General features: G+C 41.5%; 1 protein-coding gene across 1 annotated transcript; it reads left to right on the forward strand.

The window, feature by feature from the left end:
- Positions 1–1,084: 1,084 nt before the first annotated feature.
- Positions 1,085–15,198, forward strand: LOC146661872 (uncharacterized). The gene is made up of 5 exons (XM_085418362.1): positions 1,085–1,377; positions 5,927–6,045; positions 6,164–6,293; positions 8,502–8,547; positions 9,282–15,198. The coding sequence occupies exons 1-5, from the start codon at positions 1,265–1,267 to the stop codon at positions 14,415–14,417; spliced, it is 5,544 nt and encodes a 1,847-aa protein (XP_085274488.1). The 5' UTR covers positions 1,085–1,264; the 3' UTR covers positions 14,418–15,198.
- The last annotated feature ends 660 nt before the right edge of the window (positions 15,199–15,858 follow it).

Here is a 15,858-nt window from a genome sequence, read left to right on the forward strand (position 1 = left end):
AAAGAAATAGAAAGAGAAAACTGTTGAGTGAGAGAACAAATAACCCAGAACACCTCTTTGGAAAAACCCAAGGACTGACTGCAACAGGAAAATGACTGCAATACTATTTTTCAAAGAAATTGAAAGAATAAACCTAAGTGTGTGTTTTTGTATCATAAATAACCTCAAATGGAGAGTTAGGCATTGTTTGGCACTGATCCGATATCAAGTGAATACAAGGCCAGAATTCTCAGAGATACCAAATCCTTTACCCTATAAAGCCTGCTCATATAGGGGAGAGCAATGTGTCAGGATTTGTGAGATGAATCATCATCAGTTTGCAAATTTCTGAACACATTTTACCGACCACAAAATCACTGTTGCTTTTACTTCTCACAACAATTAGTTAACCACACCTTTTAGCTTTTCATGCATTTTGAAACTTGTTAATTAAATGTGCTATAGGCTATAAATACAATAGACGTGACATCACACAATAGTGTCTGTTTGAAGTATATTTTCTTCATTTCCAAAAAAAACCTATTTAATGTAACACAGTTCAGTGGGCTACATACTGGGTTTAGAAACAATGAATCAATCCTATCTGATACCAATACCAGGTTAGTAACAATGCTGTCATATCTGGATCAATCTGCTCCACCTCTACCACATAGCACAAGGTCTGCAGAATGCAGTTTGGGCATGGGGGGCTCCACCTTAGATTAGTTTGAAGACATTTTTATGGACATTTGTAATGTTAGGCCAATTAAGCAGGATTATGACTTTCAAGTAAAAATTAAATTTTGCCAACTGTACTGTAATCCAATTTTTCTACTGTACACTCTTTTTCTGATCAGCTATTCAGATTTCTCTTTCTTCTTTGTACTGTCACCCCATTACAAAATAATCCTGCAAACGCTCCTGACAGAGGGCCTTGTAAAAGTACTTTCCTTCTTTGTTCAAAGGTGTGCCTCCAGGGCATGCTGCCAGGAAGCATTAATGGCAGTTTTTTCCTCAAAGTGACCAGAGAAGGAAATGATCCAAGTGGGTGACGTTTCTAGATAAGAGCCTCAGCAGCAGGTCTGTTTGCCCGGGCTCATTTGCCCGCCGCTCACCTGTTCGTCACGGGAAGAGTTGACCTTTAACCAGCAGTGAGTGGTTCTCCCGGTCACGGGTACCTGGGCTGTTCTCATGGGAAATTTGGACTAAATTCCGCACCAAATTTTTAAGATGTTCTCTAAATCCAGTCTGAATGCTGAAGGCTTACTTAACCGGTTAAAATAGGATGTCAACAAGTGACGCAGGAGAGCTCAGAGTTGTAGGAGGAGAGACAGCTACGCCTCTGTACGGGACACCAGCAGCAGCAGCAGCAACAAGGACACGGGCTACAACTGCAAGGTAGGTGGAAAGCTCCCGAAAGTCAACTTTACCAACCACCCTGTGTTTATCTAGTATTTATGAGGCTTTTAAAACGACATGTTAGCCGCTCCTGTATGCCGTGTTAGCCTCGTTTTGCCTTTTTAACTGCGAAGCGAGAGGAAAGAGAAGCCTCCGTGCCAAACCGCGTTTAAAAAACATCAATTTTTACAGAAGCAGCGGTGTGCTTGAAACGCACAAACACCTCACAGCCGAGAGAAACGTTGTGAACATTTATCACATTATTGCATCGTATTCGGCACTGAGATATTTCACTCGTTTCGCCATTTATACGTGGTTTACAGCTGCTTCGCGCCCACCTGCTGCTTTAAACAGAGTAAAGAGGCGGGTGGAACTTTTTGAAGAGAAGTAATATCAGTGATTATTGTGTGTTATGTGCTGTTCTGTATAAATGACGACTTCATATTGATGTAACGACCGTGTAAAGCTCCGTTGGGGTGGTTGGATGCAGGGCGTTAGAGTTTTGAACAGGATTTGGTTGGTGACACGCTCTTTTTCTTACTCATGAAACGTGACACGACTGGGCTCAAGCATATTTCTAAAGACTGAGTGCAGAATGTAATGAAAGGAGCTTTTGAGCATAGGATTTATGCTTCTTCCTTTTTTACTGAATGCACTTATGAATTCACTGCGCTATCAAGCTGAGCTGCCTTTTATATCGTGTGTGGGTGCATGCCTTTGTCATTGACTAAACTAAACCACACACTGTGGCATCATCAGTGTTGTACTTCTGTGCAGCTCAGCTTCTCAGTCTTAACAGGCGAGCTCATACATGCACACCCAGGCCCAGAGTTCACTCTGAGGCACACACACTCCTGCTGCCTGTGCATGTCCACGGCTCTGCCTCTGTTTATCTCCACATCCTCCTGCTAATTCCTCCTAAGTCTATCCACTCTGTTCCTACCTATGGGCTGAAAAATAAACAACACCACTGGAAATCTGACAGGGACTCGAGGCGTGGCAGCAAAAGAACAAGTCTCACTTTGTCTCGGCCAACTTTGCATGCAGGCAAAGTGATTAAGTTGTCTTTAGGTGAACCTGAAATAGAAGTTTGAGGTGTAAATCATTTGCCGGAGTTGGAGCATCACATGTGATTGTCAGTGCTGAGTTCACACCCACACTTGGATCCTTGCGGTTATGTAAGTGTTAGTTGGCAGATATGGACACACACCCACAGCAAAGCTGACCTAAAGTGAAGGGAACACACCAACATAATTTTACGAGCGTCTCTGTGCACAACACTGTGGCTCAAAGAGTCTCTCACGGATTACAATTGCATTACTCATCAGCTCGCAAAGCCATCAAAACAAACAGAGTCCCAATTCACAGCACGGGGTAGCACAAGCATTGTGCATCTGCAGACAGGGGATCAGAGGTCGCTGATGCCTACACATGAGGTTATAGATTTATTATTTCATGCATTTACACGGTCATCCTGGACAGTTTATAACAACTCAGCTAAACTGAAAAAGAAATTGCTAATTTGTCTTCTTGTTAGCAAAAAAAAATACACCATCTGTAAGTTGAATAAGCAATTTGAATAACTGCAATTGAAAATAACTTCAGTTATTCAACATGGATTCAAATCCATCTGGTTTTTAACCAGAGCATGCTACCAAGATTTAGTTCAGTAAAGACGTTTTCAAGTCATATTTTCAAAAGTACCAATACTAAGCATTTGGCATTTCTTCCATCTTGAGTTGTTCACATTTGGAGCGTTTCGTGGCTGAACAAAACTACCCAGTGACAGCTGGGGATGTGTGAAGACTTGCCACAGTTTTTTTTAATTATTCAAAGACAATAACGTAGGAATGCACAAATTGTGAAATTCTGAGGCAGTACGTGTTTTTTGTAGGACAGCCAATATCTGACGCCAATAGCAATAATTTTTCCAGTCATTTAATTTTGTGAAAAACGAAGAAATAAATTGTAAAAAAATAAAATAAAATTCACAGCTGAAATACAAGTCGAGATGATTGGGATTTCTGAATAGGACGCCTCAGGGATGCCTCGTAGGTGAGGTATTTCAGCATGTCTTAACACATATTCTTGTATCAATCAGCAGCCGGACCGATTTTAGCCAGAACTGATATCCAGGACGCGCTCAATTAACAGAGGAAATAACTACCTTAGTATTGAGCTATTACATGTCAGCAATTCCATCTACTGAAAGGGAACAGTGAAAATTTAGCCCGTGACAACGCCATGTCTAACCCTACTGTATCCCTGGCTAATCAAATTATGCAGTTTATGTTTTTGTTGAATTTATTGAATTGTTCTCCTAAGTCAGGGGTGTCAAACACAAGGCCCAGGGACCAAGCAATGACTCCAATTTGTCCCACAGAAAAGCTTTAAAAACATTTCTGTTATTTATTTATTTACATTGGGTTAAAAAAAACATTTTCAGTGATTCACAAACATTTTCTTTAATAATTATATATATTTTATTATAATTATAATTGCAATTTTATACATTTGTTTACGATTTAAGCACCAAAGAATCATGCTGACAGATTTCTTTCATTTATTGCATCACCATTTCTCAAAATTGTATTTATTTTTCCTATATTATCTTGTGTTTTCTATTTTAATATAAAGGACCTTGGTGTAACTGTTGCTGTGAATAATTTGTGAATAAGTCCGACCCATTTAAGATCAATGTAGGGTGTATGTGATGATGAGTTTGATGTCCTTGTCCTAACTCTTGGCCATCAGGGAACAAACAAAATATCCATTCAAAGTGGCACCAAAGTCCACGTACATCATTTTTAAGTTTGTTTCAGTTAATGGAGCTACGTGGTGGTAGCGGTCTGGAGGCACCGCAGTGCTCAATCGATTTCATGATTACTTCAGCAGTTTGTGTGACTGCAGCCGTCAGGCTGTACCTTCGTCCTCAGGTGGACAAATCAGCACATGTTTATGTAACCACGGAGCTAGTGATGCAGATAATGATTAAAAGAAAAGCCATATACCTTTCACTAGTCACATAAATTAAAAATATACTTTCTAAATTGGGTCTTGTGCTTGTGATCACTAATCACAGACCTGTCACTTATCAACCAGGGCTCTTACAGGTTGATAAGCACTGACAGAGCCGTGATGTGGGAAGAGTTCTGCAGCTGGTTGGGGTTCACTGAAGGTGTGTTATCTTTGGCTCTGAAATGCTGTAGAAGAGCGCGAAGATCTCCTTCCCTGCCTTCCTCTTTTCTCTCCGCTCCTCTCTCATGTCATGTCGTGGCAGGCTTTTATAATCGCCTCCCAGCACTCTAATGAGGCCAATGAGTGGCCCCTGAAGGCAAGGTGGATAGTGAGAGCTACAGCTTTCTATGATGTGCCATGTTATTACAAAAAAAAAATCAAAGGGCTTCATTTTGTGATCACAAAAAGCACCACAGGTTAGATAAAGACTCCTAAGCAACAATTTCCATCCACTTCCAAACTGCTGAATGCAATAAAAATAGAGAAAGTGATCCCAGAATGTCCTGTAAGAGATAATTGTTGCCATTTCGTTTGTTCTGTTTACCGAACAAAGGTTGCAGCGACACGTACATTTCTGTTTCAGTAACCGCCTCATCTTTGTTCTGGTGTCATCATCGTGATCGGTAGTTGGCACGCCAGCGTGGGTTCAGCGTTGGGTTGCGGCAGTAAATGTGCATATGCATGTTTGAGTGAGTGGGTGTGTTAGCTCTGTACCCTGGTTGTAACAGAAAGTGTGGAACGAGATGCCGAATAGTTATATAACCACTGCTTATCGGTCCAGCACTGCCGGAATGATGAGATGAGAGAAGCACGGCTGCTTGAATTTCCTTCAGTTCTCAGTTTGATTTCATGCTGCGGAAACTAGATTACAGCGGACCAAACAATAATAATAATACGGCTCTTTTTCAGTTTTAGACTTTTGAGTGGACAGGAAAAGATGTTGTAGATGGAACTACACACCGACAGTGACGATCTCTTTTTGCGTAAAAAAATAAAGGACATAATTTGCATTTGGAAATAGGTGATAAATCATCATTGGAATGCTAAGCAAATCGCAAATTGTTAAAAAAATTGCAATAATATCATAAAGTTGGTAAAAATATTGCAGTATTACTGTGTCTGGTGATGCTGCTTTTAGTCATCATCATACTAAAGGGGGGAATCACATCGCTTCTTTATTTTTGAGTATGTACGTAGTTTTAGGGTTTTGTGTGAAATCCAGTTTAGGATAAATTCTTCTTAACTTCCTGTGACTGCTGGTGGGTAGATATGAAACCACTGATGGAGCTGTTGAAAAAAAGTACGTAGTTATCTTTATCTTTTTTTGAAGGAGAACAAGGAAGGCTGTGTTTCTGCAGAGCCCGTTCTCGGTGTGACAGAGATGAACAGACATTATTACTAAAAAATGTTTCAAAGTGTTGAGTTTGCGCAGAGAGAAAATGCTCAACGCAAAAATTGAATAATCGAGTTCAAGTTTAGTTATTTTGCATCAAGTTTTTATTTGTTCATTTACTTATTTATTTATTTTTAGAGAACAACAAGATGAAACATTTGGTGAAACATTCAAGCAGGAGGAACGCCATGGTGACAAACGCCCAGCTGAGCAGTTCTCTCACCAATCAGCAATCACACAGAAGGAAACACACAAAGGTGAAACGTGCATCTGACATTTAAGCTATAGCTCTTAAAAAGTTGAGTCAAGAATCTCTTCTGTTTTGGGTTTCAGCTGTAAACACCTCATAATCACTGAATTCTGAATGTGTTGCAGCACTAAGAAAGGACCAAACTTCTTCCTGTGGTGATGCAGATATCCAGTTCCAGCAGTCCAGCTTCACCTCCTGCCACGTCCTCAGACTCTCCACTAATCCAGGCATAAAACACAGCAAGAGTTTATACAGGTAAGCAAGGGAAGGGATACATTTACTGACTGGCCTTGATTACTGATTCATTTAGACACTTTGTTTCTGGAGCACACGTCAGTGAACAGTCTGTTCTGCTCTGGCATTCAGGACAGCATCCCATAATCATGTTACTCCCCATCTGTCTGTATGATAGGGCTGCAACAATTTGTCACTATAATTGATGACGTCGGTTATAAAAATTAATCTGGACAAAATCTTATTGTCGACACATCATACACAAATACCTTCTAAATGTGTTTTTGTAACGAGCTCCCTGGAGCTATGACATCAACTATGAATGGTTCAGCTTTAGAGAGCTAATTTAGTGTGTCGCATTTATACCTTGTTTATGTAAATGATTGTACAGTAGTGTTTATGTTAGCCTACCTGTCAGAAACTTCCCATGGATGATGCTTGCCATGTGAACACAGTTTTTCAGTTTTGTTAGCTAATGAGTGAAATGTGATAGTAAAGCATTAAACAGGATTAGCTACTCTGCCTCCTAGTTTGTTTGTTTGTTTTCTCAAATTAAAATGAGCATTTATTCTGGATAGTAAACCTTTTCCATCTAACGTTAGGTTGCTAATCTGTGGGTTGGACCGTATCAGTAATTAATTATACATATAATCAGTAAAGAGTATAAATGGCTTCGAATACTACACAATCTGAGACACTATGCTATCTAACCAAATTATTAGTTATTATTAATTAGTGATTTCTAATTCTGTATTGTTCTGTTTTACTAGTATTAAGCAAAGGTGTATAGATGAGTTTGTCCTGTAAAGAGGCTCACTGCACCTCTGGCTGAAGTCTTGACAGAGAGCATCTTTAGCATGATTAGCATGGGACGAGACAACAGGGTGACCTCACAGGTGGACAGACTTGAGCAGGTGAGGTACTAGAACCTAGAACAGGTTTGTCAACATGAAGGGGAGAAAAGAGTTATTGAAATAATCACTGACTAATCAAAGAAAAATTAGCAGATTAGTTGACTACCAAAATAATCTTTAGTTGCAGCCCCTACTGTATGACATTAACAAGTGTGGAAAACTAGTGTAGAAACCACAATCTTCAAGCTCATACACAGCCCTGCATCCTATTGTAGATTTATTATGTGAAAAGTGCAGCTGCACAAGAATTTAAACAGTATTGTGATGGATAGTTGCTTTGCAACGTGGAAACATTTTTTTTACTTAAGTAAAAGCTATATAACTTGATCTATAATGCAATATTACACAAATTACACAAATATAGATTTCCTGTAAATACTTAAATGAAGCAAAAGTTTTTAAGGGAGGGACGAGTGCCACCCTATTTCAGACACACCCATGGGCGGAGCCTTCGAGTTTGAAATGACTGAGACATATCAGAGAACCCTGGGATTTGATTCCTTGTGTGTTTTGAGGTGTATCGCTGCTGAACTGATCTTCCCTACATTTTTTTCCAAGTGTGTCTCCTAATAAGCGGTAAATCTACATCTCACAAACTGTTTCTGAGGTCTGCAAAGAGGAACGCCGGCCACTGATCACATTTTAATCACTCGATTTACAACATCCTGTCAATCAGTAAACGAGCTGTGTCTGCATTCTTTAGTCTGAGACAAAGGACCTGGAAGAGTCAAGTGTTTGCATAAACGCGGACGTACGCTTAATAAAGTGTGTTAGCTGTGTACTAGTTACCTGCGTTCATGTCAGTCCAACATGGCCTTATATAGACAACTTGTGTGTGAACTGTACTTGTACAACGTGTTCCACATCAATTTAAAAAAGTAAGTAAGTGTTTGCATGATTGCTTAGTAGGTGTGACTTTAGTTTACATCTGCCGGTGAGAAAGTTGTGTTTAGAGACGGTGATTGATGTGAGGAATGCGAACGTTCCCGTCGATCGGCATTGCTGTGGCAAATTCTAGATTTAATCCCTCTAATGTTTCATTCAAAACAGTTGGACCGTCTGACATTCAGAAATGAGACTTGTAGCAGAAATTAAGAAAAATTAAGTTTACACTGCACATTCACCACTAACAAAATCAAAGATTGCCCCAGTTGTGTGTGTCTTTGTATGCAACAAAATTTGCACTGCAACACTAAAAAAGTGCATTATTTTAGAAAGTTGTGACAATGTCTCAGTTTCCTTTTTCACAGAACTGTCGCAGCTGCAGCATGCACCCAGAAATCTAATACACTGTGTCTTCTCTTTGTATCAACAGATTGATTGAACCACAGCGATTTGTGATCAAGGACAGCAGTTTTCAGGTAAAGACTACAGTCTAATAGAATCAAGCACATTACACACACGCACAGTGTAAACCTGATATAGACCAAATGTGAAATTGCAAACTTTGCTCCCACTGATCCAGAATCCAGAATCTAATCAAAAGTACAGATCAGAAGTTTAAAGTGTTTAAAAATCTTTGAAAAGTCACATAAAGCAATGGTGACACCATGTTAAAAATATGGTTTTAGATTCATTGTTATTTTAACAGTTATAAGTGACAGGGTGTGTTTGTGTTCCTTGTGAGTGTGTTTCCCTGCTAATCTTTCATGTCTTTCAAGATAACCTGTTTGTCAAGGATCTCTTAAATAACTACTGCATGGGAACAGACACTCAAGAAAAGCTTGGGCCTCAGTGCAGGCAATTTAAAATTCTGAAAAGCCGCTACCATTGATCACTAGCTGTCAAAGTTAGAAAGCTTTTTACATTCCTGTGCACAGAATTTGCATTGGTATAATATGATAAGCCCAAATTTAATGTGAATATGAAAATCATTGGACTTTAATGATACAGCTAGGCAAATGCAAATATATGTTATTGAATATTCTAGTATGGGTCATAGGAATTGTTTTGTAGAACTTTTTTTATTTATATTATAAATATTATAAAGTTTAAAGTATTAAGATTTTAATTGTTGGTGATGGCAGGTGTTCAGAAAATTGTAATTTAGTATGCAAAAAGTGGGTCCTGTCAGTAAAAGTTTTTATTTTAACAGATTAATGGAAGAACGTCTGCATCACAAACCTCTATAGAGGCACCCAGCATCTATCGATTGTCAGAGGTAATACCATTTCCAGCCAAGGAGAAAGACAAGGTCATCACTGCTGATTGCAATGAACTGGAGATTACCAGGGACTTGAGCAGAACTCAGGCTTGTTCAAATAGTGACTTTGGGACACATAAGCTTAATGCCTTGCACAGACTTCCATTTGGATCACAACCAAGGACTTACACTGGATCTCTAACTCGAGCTGAGTCAGAGGGAAATATACAGGACCGTACAAAAGGCCTTGCAGACCGTCTTCAGGAATTATCTGACCCGCCCAGAACTATGTTGTCTTCCTCCATGGTCACGGTTCTCGCTCCTCACTGGAGTGTTCGACTGCGACGTTCCAAAAGATTTGATGGAACCGGCAGCTCTGAAGCCCAGGGAAATACGCAAGATGTGACAGGTGCTGCAGCAAACCGTGGTTTTCAGCAGACTCGAAGCCAACATGGTGTGGAGAGGGGGTTTACAGGTGGACTGGGAACCCAACTGAGGCCCCCATTTTCAGATCTCAGGAGGAACACAGTGGACTGGTCAACTAAAAGTGATCCTTTGAGCTTGGAATCTAAAAGGGAAATGATTAAAACTGTTTCTTTGGACGTGAACTCTGGAAGGATGGACAATAGAAAAATAGACAGAGGTTCTTTAAGCGCTTTAGCTACCAGTGCCTCTGTATCGCAGAGCCAAAATGAACAAAGGCAAAATCCACAAACTGTCCATCAAGGCGGACACTCATCTTCAAGCTCCAAACCAACAACCAGCAACGTACTTCTTTCTTTAAGGAGAGGCAACATCGGTGGCAAGAATCTCTCACAGAGCTTTCTCAATAATAATGAACAAGAGAGGCCAAAGCCGCTCCTCTCTCCATCATCTATTTCTTACAGGACAACTGAAACTAGCCCTGTCCTTTCCCCATCACCCTCCAGCCTGAGAGAGCAGAGCACCTCTGACAGGTTCATCTTTGCATCTTTACCAGTGGACAAAAATGCAGACGGCAAACCCTTTGTCCAACAGTCTCAGACAATAAATAGGATTCAGTCCAGTCTCACATCCTCACAGACATTTTTAGGTAAAGGACCATCAGAAAGTCAACAGAACTACAGGGACAGAAGTAAAACTCTATTTTCAGAGACCCCAGTCTCCTTGTCCAGACAGCCCCCATTTGACTCTTCTGCCCAAGTGAAAACCCAGTCCTTTCCTAAAAGGACCACGCTGAAACAAACTTCCTGGTGGAAGCAAGTTACCCAGGAAAGCAGTTTCCCTTTCACCCCAAAAGACACAACCAACAACAAAGACAAGCCAAACACAACCTTAATTCCACCCTCCAATAATAATAGTGACATGACATCTCCAAGTCAGCCTGATAACAAAAGCAGGGGTAGTCCGGTCAACAACAACAGAGACAACAATAACACAGCAGAGTCAGTTTGCACAGGTAATATGAACCTTTTTATGAGGGCACAGGGAGGAACTCACCATCTCGGACAAAGAAATGCTGGGAATTCACCTGACTGTGATTTGCACAGGTCTGTCAAGGACCAGTATAGCTCAAATGTAAACAACAGAGAATACCCAAAGCCGCACAGTGTGCCAGATGTTTTGTCTAGTTCTAAAATTAGCAGAGCTACAGCACAAACAACACTGTGTCAACCTAAAGATCCAGGCAAATATGATTTAACCGATAGTTCATATACAGGAAATATGTCTGAGTTACCATCTGCTTTGCAAAATCCCAGGAGCTCAGATACACCCACAGAGAGCAGCAGCAAGTACAAAAATAATTATTTCCCACCAAAACCCAACAACACCCCCATGCCTCCTCACAGCATAGACTCACACAGGTTTATCAGCACACCGCTCTCTCTTGATATCACCAGTACTGTCAATGGTAAAGTTCATACATGTCAAAATGCCTCTGGTCCCCAAACCTCAAAAATGAAAAGTAGTCCTTCCTACCATTCTCAGTCTGTTCCTTCTCAGACCAATATTCATACCTCGGCATATGCAACCTCCACTGGCTCTTTGTCCCAGAAAACAAAATTTACCAACATTTCCTCTGCCACACCTCTTGGATTTGAAAGAAGTTATGCTTCCATTCCTAAACCTTTCCACCCTAAAAGTATGTCCAGTCTGATTTCCACAGTCGGTTCTGTCTCCAAAAAAGACTATAGCGCCACTGCTTCCAACTCTTCTTCCTCTGCCACTGGCAGCCACCCTGTAGCCACCACTGCCTCAAGTTCTTCCCTTCTCAGTCCTGCTGTCACCTCTGCCGTTACCTCTCCTACCTCTGCCACTGTCTCCACTCTCCTAACGCCTCCTGCAACCCCAGTTATTACCAACTCCACTTCAGAAACTTCAAGCCCTAAAAAAGAGGGGAAATATTCCAGCAGCTTAGAGAAAGAGCCAAAGAAACTTGAGAAAAAGAAAGTGAGAAGAGTGACATGGGATGACTCAGTGGATCTGCAACAGTCAGAGTCCATCGCTGTGGAGAAGCCAGAGTCGTCAGAAGTCCAAGCGACCCCTCAAGCTACATCTAAGCACATGCGAAATGCTCCATCCATCTTCTCCTTTCTGAGATTGAGCAGTTCAACAAGTTCTTCTGTTTGTCCCCCTAAACCCAAGACCTCCAGCATTGAGGTGGAAAAACCAGGAAAGTATAGATCCTTATCATCTGACTCGGCTGATTTAGCATTCAGGGAGTTTGAGCGAAGCAAGCAAAGAGCTGGTGATACTATGATTTTTTACCAGGGAAGACAGGACTTGCCCACACCAAGGCATGAAAGGACACTATCAGTGGAATCTGGCACAGTTCAGTGCCGTACTTCAGCTCCTCTCTCCCTCCCTCCTGACTTTTCAAGTGGCTATAAGGTTCGTTATAGCTCTTCTCCTTACTCCACGCTCATGTCCGCAAGGATGACACAAGGGGAGACAAAGACAAGAACGACCAGACCAACCCTCTTCTCACAACCCTCCCAGTCAAATTACACCCCACATCTCTCTGTAAATACTGACCCAGTTTCAGTCATGACCTTATCCACATCCAAACCTCCTATGTCACCTCCTAGACCCTCCCTTTCCTTGTCCTTACCCTTCCAAAAGAAACCTCCCAAACAAGAAAGTCCAAATGTTGAGGTTTCAGAAGCTGATCGAGCAAGCAACAATAACAGCGGAGATAAAGGCCAAGAGCGAAAGCTATTACTTGTAGACAACAGAATTCACATCAGACCTCCTTCCCTGCAAGGTGATAAGGCAGACGGCTCCACATATGTAACTGAGACACTGGTTTACAGCCTTAAATCCAAAGTAGATGCATCAACAGCCACAAAAAACACCACACCTAATGCTTTACAGCATACCAATAACACGCCGGTTTCCATGGAGACCAAATTTAGTCAACAGTCCCTGACAGGGCAGAGTATAGGAGCAGCAGGTGAACCATGTCGTCATTCAGGTCAGAGCTCCAACAGCAGCAGCTCAACAGAGAGTCAGTCCCGGGAGACAGAAGACTCCAGCAAAAGCATGAAGGAGACTATAATGGGGAAAAGCAGGTTTTTCTCAGTGGACGTTAATAATGAACAAAACACAAAGAGAAGCCGATTTGCACTGAAGAAGAGTGTCAGTACACCAAACTCCAGTTTGACAAGGTCAGAGTCAGACAGGGCCAAGAGTAACAACAAAGTAGACCAAGTCTTTAGCAAACTAAAGCAAAAATTAAGCACAAGATGGTCAACCTCACAAGCACCTTCTGTTAGCGGATCGAGCGATGTGAGTGTTGAGAGTAGCAAAATTCCAGAGGAAACAGTGCCAGAGAAAGTAATGGTGCTGAACGACAATCAGGAAACAGAGGCTTCGAACAGGTGGACGCAAGATAGATACATTCTGATACCGTCCTCGGCTGCTGGAAACACAAAAGTTGGAAATCAGCATTCCAGCTGGACCGAAAAATCATCTCTAGAAACAGACCGTGACATGCAAAATGCTTGTGCAGAACAAATTTCTGAAAAGAAAGGCCCAGTTTATCTGACGGTCCACGGTCCAACAGTTGACCAGTTAGACCTTGAACAAGACCAAGTAGATTATAAAGCAACAAGCCTCTCTTCCAGAGATCCAAGTCCCAGTAGAAGTCCAGCTTTTCCAGCTTCATTCAGGAGATCCACACCTAGTCCCAGGAGTCCATTCTCTCCCTTCTCCTCTCTTTCACCAATGTCCCCATTTTCCTCGTCTGATGTAACAGACGACAGCGTCTTCTACAGCCCAAAGCTGCACCGCCGCAGAGAATGCTCCTCTCCGTGCGAGCACGGAGAAGGGATCAGCTTGGGAGTTCCGAGAAAAAGCCGGGCATCCGTAGGTCCTCCATGTGTGAGCCCAGGACATGACAAGGAAAACTTGGCATCCTCTTATGCAGACTTAAAGTATGGCATTGAGCCTGGGAAGTCCTTTTCTGTGAGTTCTGTTCTCTCCAGTCGACCCTCTGGACCGGGACGTATTTCCACAGGATCCAGATTCATGAGTGTGGGTGACCTCTCTCAGTCTGCCTTTTCTTGTGGAGGTAATAGTGGAGATTTGGATCAGTGGTCTGTCAAATCCGATTGGAGCACAGTGTATGACTTTCAGGCTTCTGAAGATGGTCGAAAATCATATTTCCCAAGTGATCCTGGTAAAATGCGATCAAGATCTTTGCCTCGATCGCTGACCAGGTGCTTGGCAAACTGGAGCTCTGGAGACTCTCCTCAACATGTAAATGCTACAGCTTCCAAGCCTGCTCACCTCCGGAGTCCAAACATGAACATTTGCCAGTTTGTGTGGGATGCAGAGGCCCCACCCACTCCTCCTCCAACACCTCCTCTGTCACCAGTGTCCAGGCGCATGTCCAAAGCACCCAGCCTTTCCTCTCCGACCTTTCCTAGCTCGCCAGGAGTACTACATCCAGGGGACAGCCAGTCCAGGGGGCATTTGCCCTCCAGAGGTTATGTATCCAGCCTCAGCACCTTTGATGAGTCATCAGACAGCAGCTCGGACACAACAACTGATGACGAATACTACTTAGAAACAGATGATGAGGGAGAAAAAGAGACAGAACTGTAAAAGCAGAACAAGTGCTTTAAAAATGCAAGTTTCTGAAACATCCATGAGGGAGGGGATAAAGGAGGTGCTGTAATCTTTTGGTGTGTAATGACATCTGCATCTCTCCTGCTTTTGTTTTTTTGTTTTGTGTTTTTTCACTCTGTTGAGACCTGAGCTCAGTCGGGACACCAGGTATCCTGCATGATTTGGTTTTCGGAAGTGGTTGTTGTGGTCAGGGTAAAAATATACACAATACAAGTAAGCATGGATTATCAGCATAAGTTTAAATACGTTTTAAGTATGTACCATATGTTGTATTTGAATGCAGACCTGTAATTCCTGGATAACAAATAGACATTTATAGTTTGAGTGTCGCATGGCATTAGTGAGGTATATGCTGTATCTTTGTAGTTGTTTCAAAGAACAAACTACTCTGTAAGCTTAGGCTTTTTGCACAAGTCTTTAGGTTTGCATTTCATCCTAGTAGGTAGCAATAAGTACTGAGGTAACGTGGATAAATGTGCTGTCATATGATATTCCATCATCTCTGTTCTGCTATGTTTAAGAAATGAAATTAGTTTTTGGTAAATGTTCTAATCGTAAAGCTGATATTTTCTTAGCACTTGTTTTGTTTTGTTTTTCAAAACAGGAAGAGTTTTGATTTTTTTTGTACTTAGGGATGAAATATAATCTTGATATGATTAACATTTGTTTTCACCCTTATAAAGTGCTCTATACGGTGCCTGCTCTTATTTGCACAGTGATAAATTCTTAATATATCTATTTTATAAATAAATGTAATATTTCTAACAAGACCTGATGTTTTGGGGATTTCTCATCACCTTGGTTACACTTTTGTTGTTATGTCAGATTATATAACCATCATCGGCATGATTTGTCCTTGAGTCATTAGTTTTGTCCATTGCAGTGCTCGCATGCTTTAAGTGAAAAGGTATGTTGATAATTGGTATGACAAAAGATTTGGTTGTGAATTCCAGTCTGTAGGGAACGTCAGTGATCAAATCAATCACAGCGCTTTGGTGGATGCTAATTTCTTAAAATAATGTGTGCTCTAGGTGGGGCTGTTCAACGGTCGCACATTGTTCAAGCGGGTGTTTCCTTTTGTTGTCAACACACTGTGTGTTGATCATTAGATAAAACATCCATTAGAGTTCTTGCTGGCAGTGTACTTGTATCCCAGACTTCCTCTCCCATGCATGTCGAATTTTTCCCGGAGAGACTCTCACTAAGATGCCACAATCTGCTTTGTGTTATTAGCCATGACATCACCAGGGAAGGGCATGGCTGCTTCACGTCGTGTGTCATACTCTTCAGAGCAGTTGAATGTGGTTTTCCATCTTATGTCTTAAAAGGGGAAAGTGTAAAAAGGAGGTGAAACAACAGCCTCGCCCAGAGCAAAGTCAGGCCTAGAACTCTCTGATAAAGACACAGATAGGAGTCT

This window comes from Rhamphochromis longiceps, linkage group LG9, assembly GCF_057381845.1.
Source record: "Rhamphochromis longiceps isolate RC_006_pf linkage group LG9, R_longiceps_female_GT1.1, whole genome shotgun sequence".
NCBI lineage: Eukaryota > Metazoa > Chordata > Actinopteri > Cichliformes > Cichlidae > Rhamphochromis > Rhamphochromis longiceps.

Bases quoted from the DNA above. Each gene is read 5' to 3' on its own strand.
- LOC146661872 (XM_085418362.1), top strand. From the start codon at position 1,265: ATGTCAACAAGTGACGCAGGAGAGCTCAGAGTTGTAGGAGGAGAGACA. The intron at 1,378-5,926 runs GTAGGTGGAAAG...ATTTATTTTTAG, and splicing joins ACACGGGCTACAACTGCAAG to AGAACAACAAGATGAAACAT. The intron at 6,046-6,163 runs GTGAAACGTGCA...AATGTGTTGCAG, and splicing joins ACAGAAGGAAACACACAAAG to CACTAAGAAAGGACCAAACT.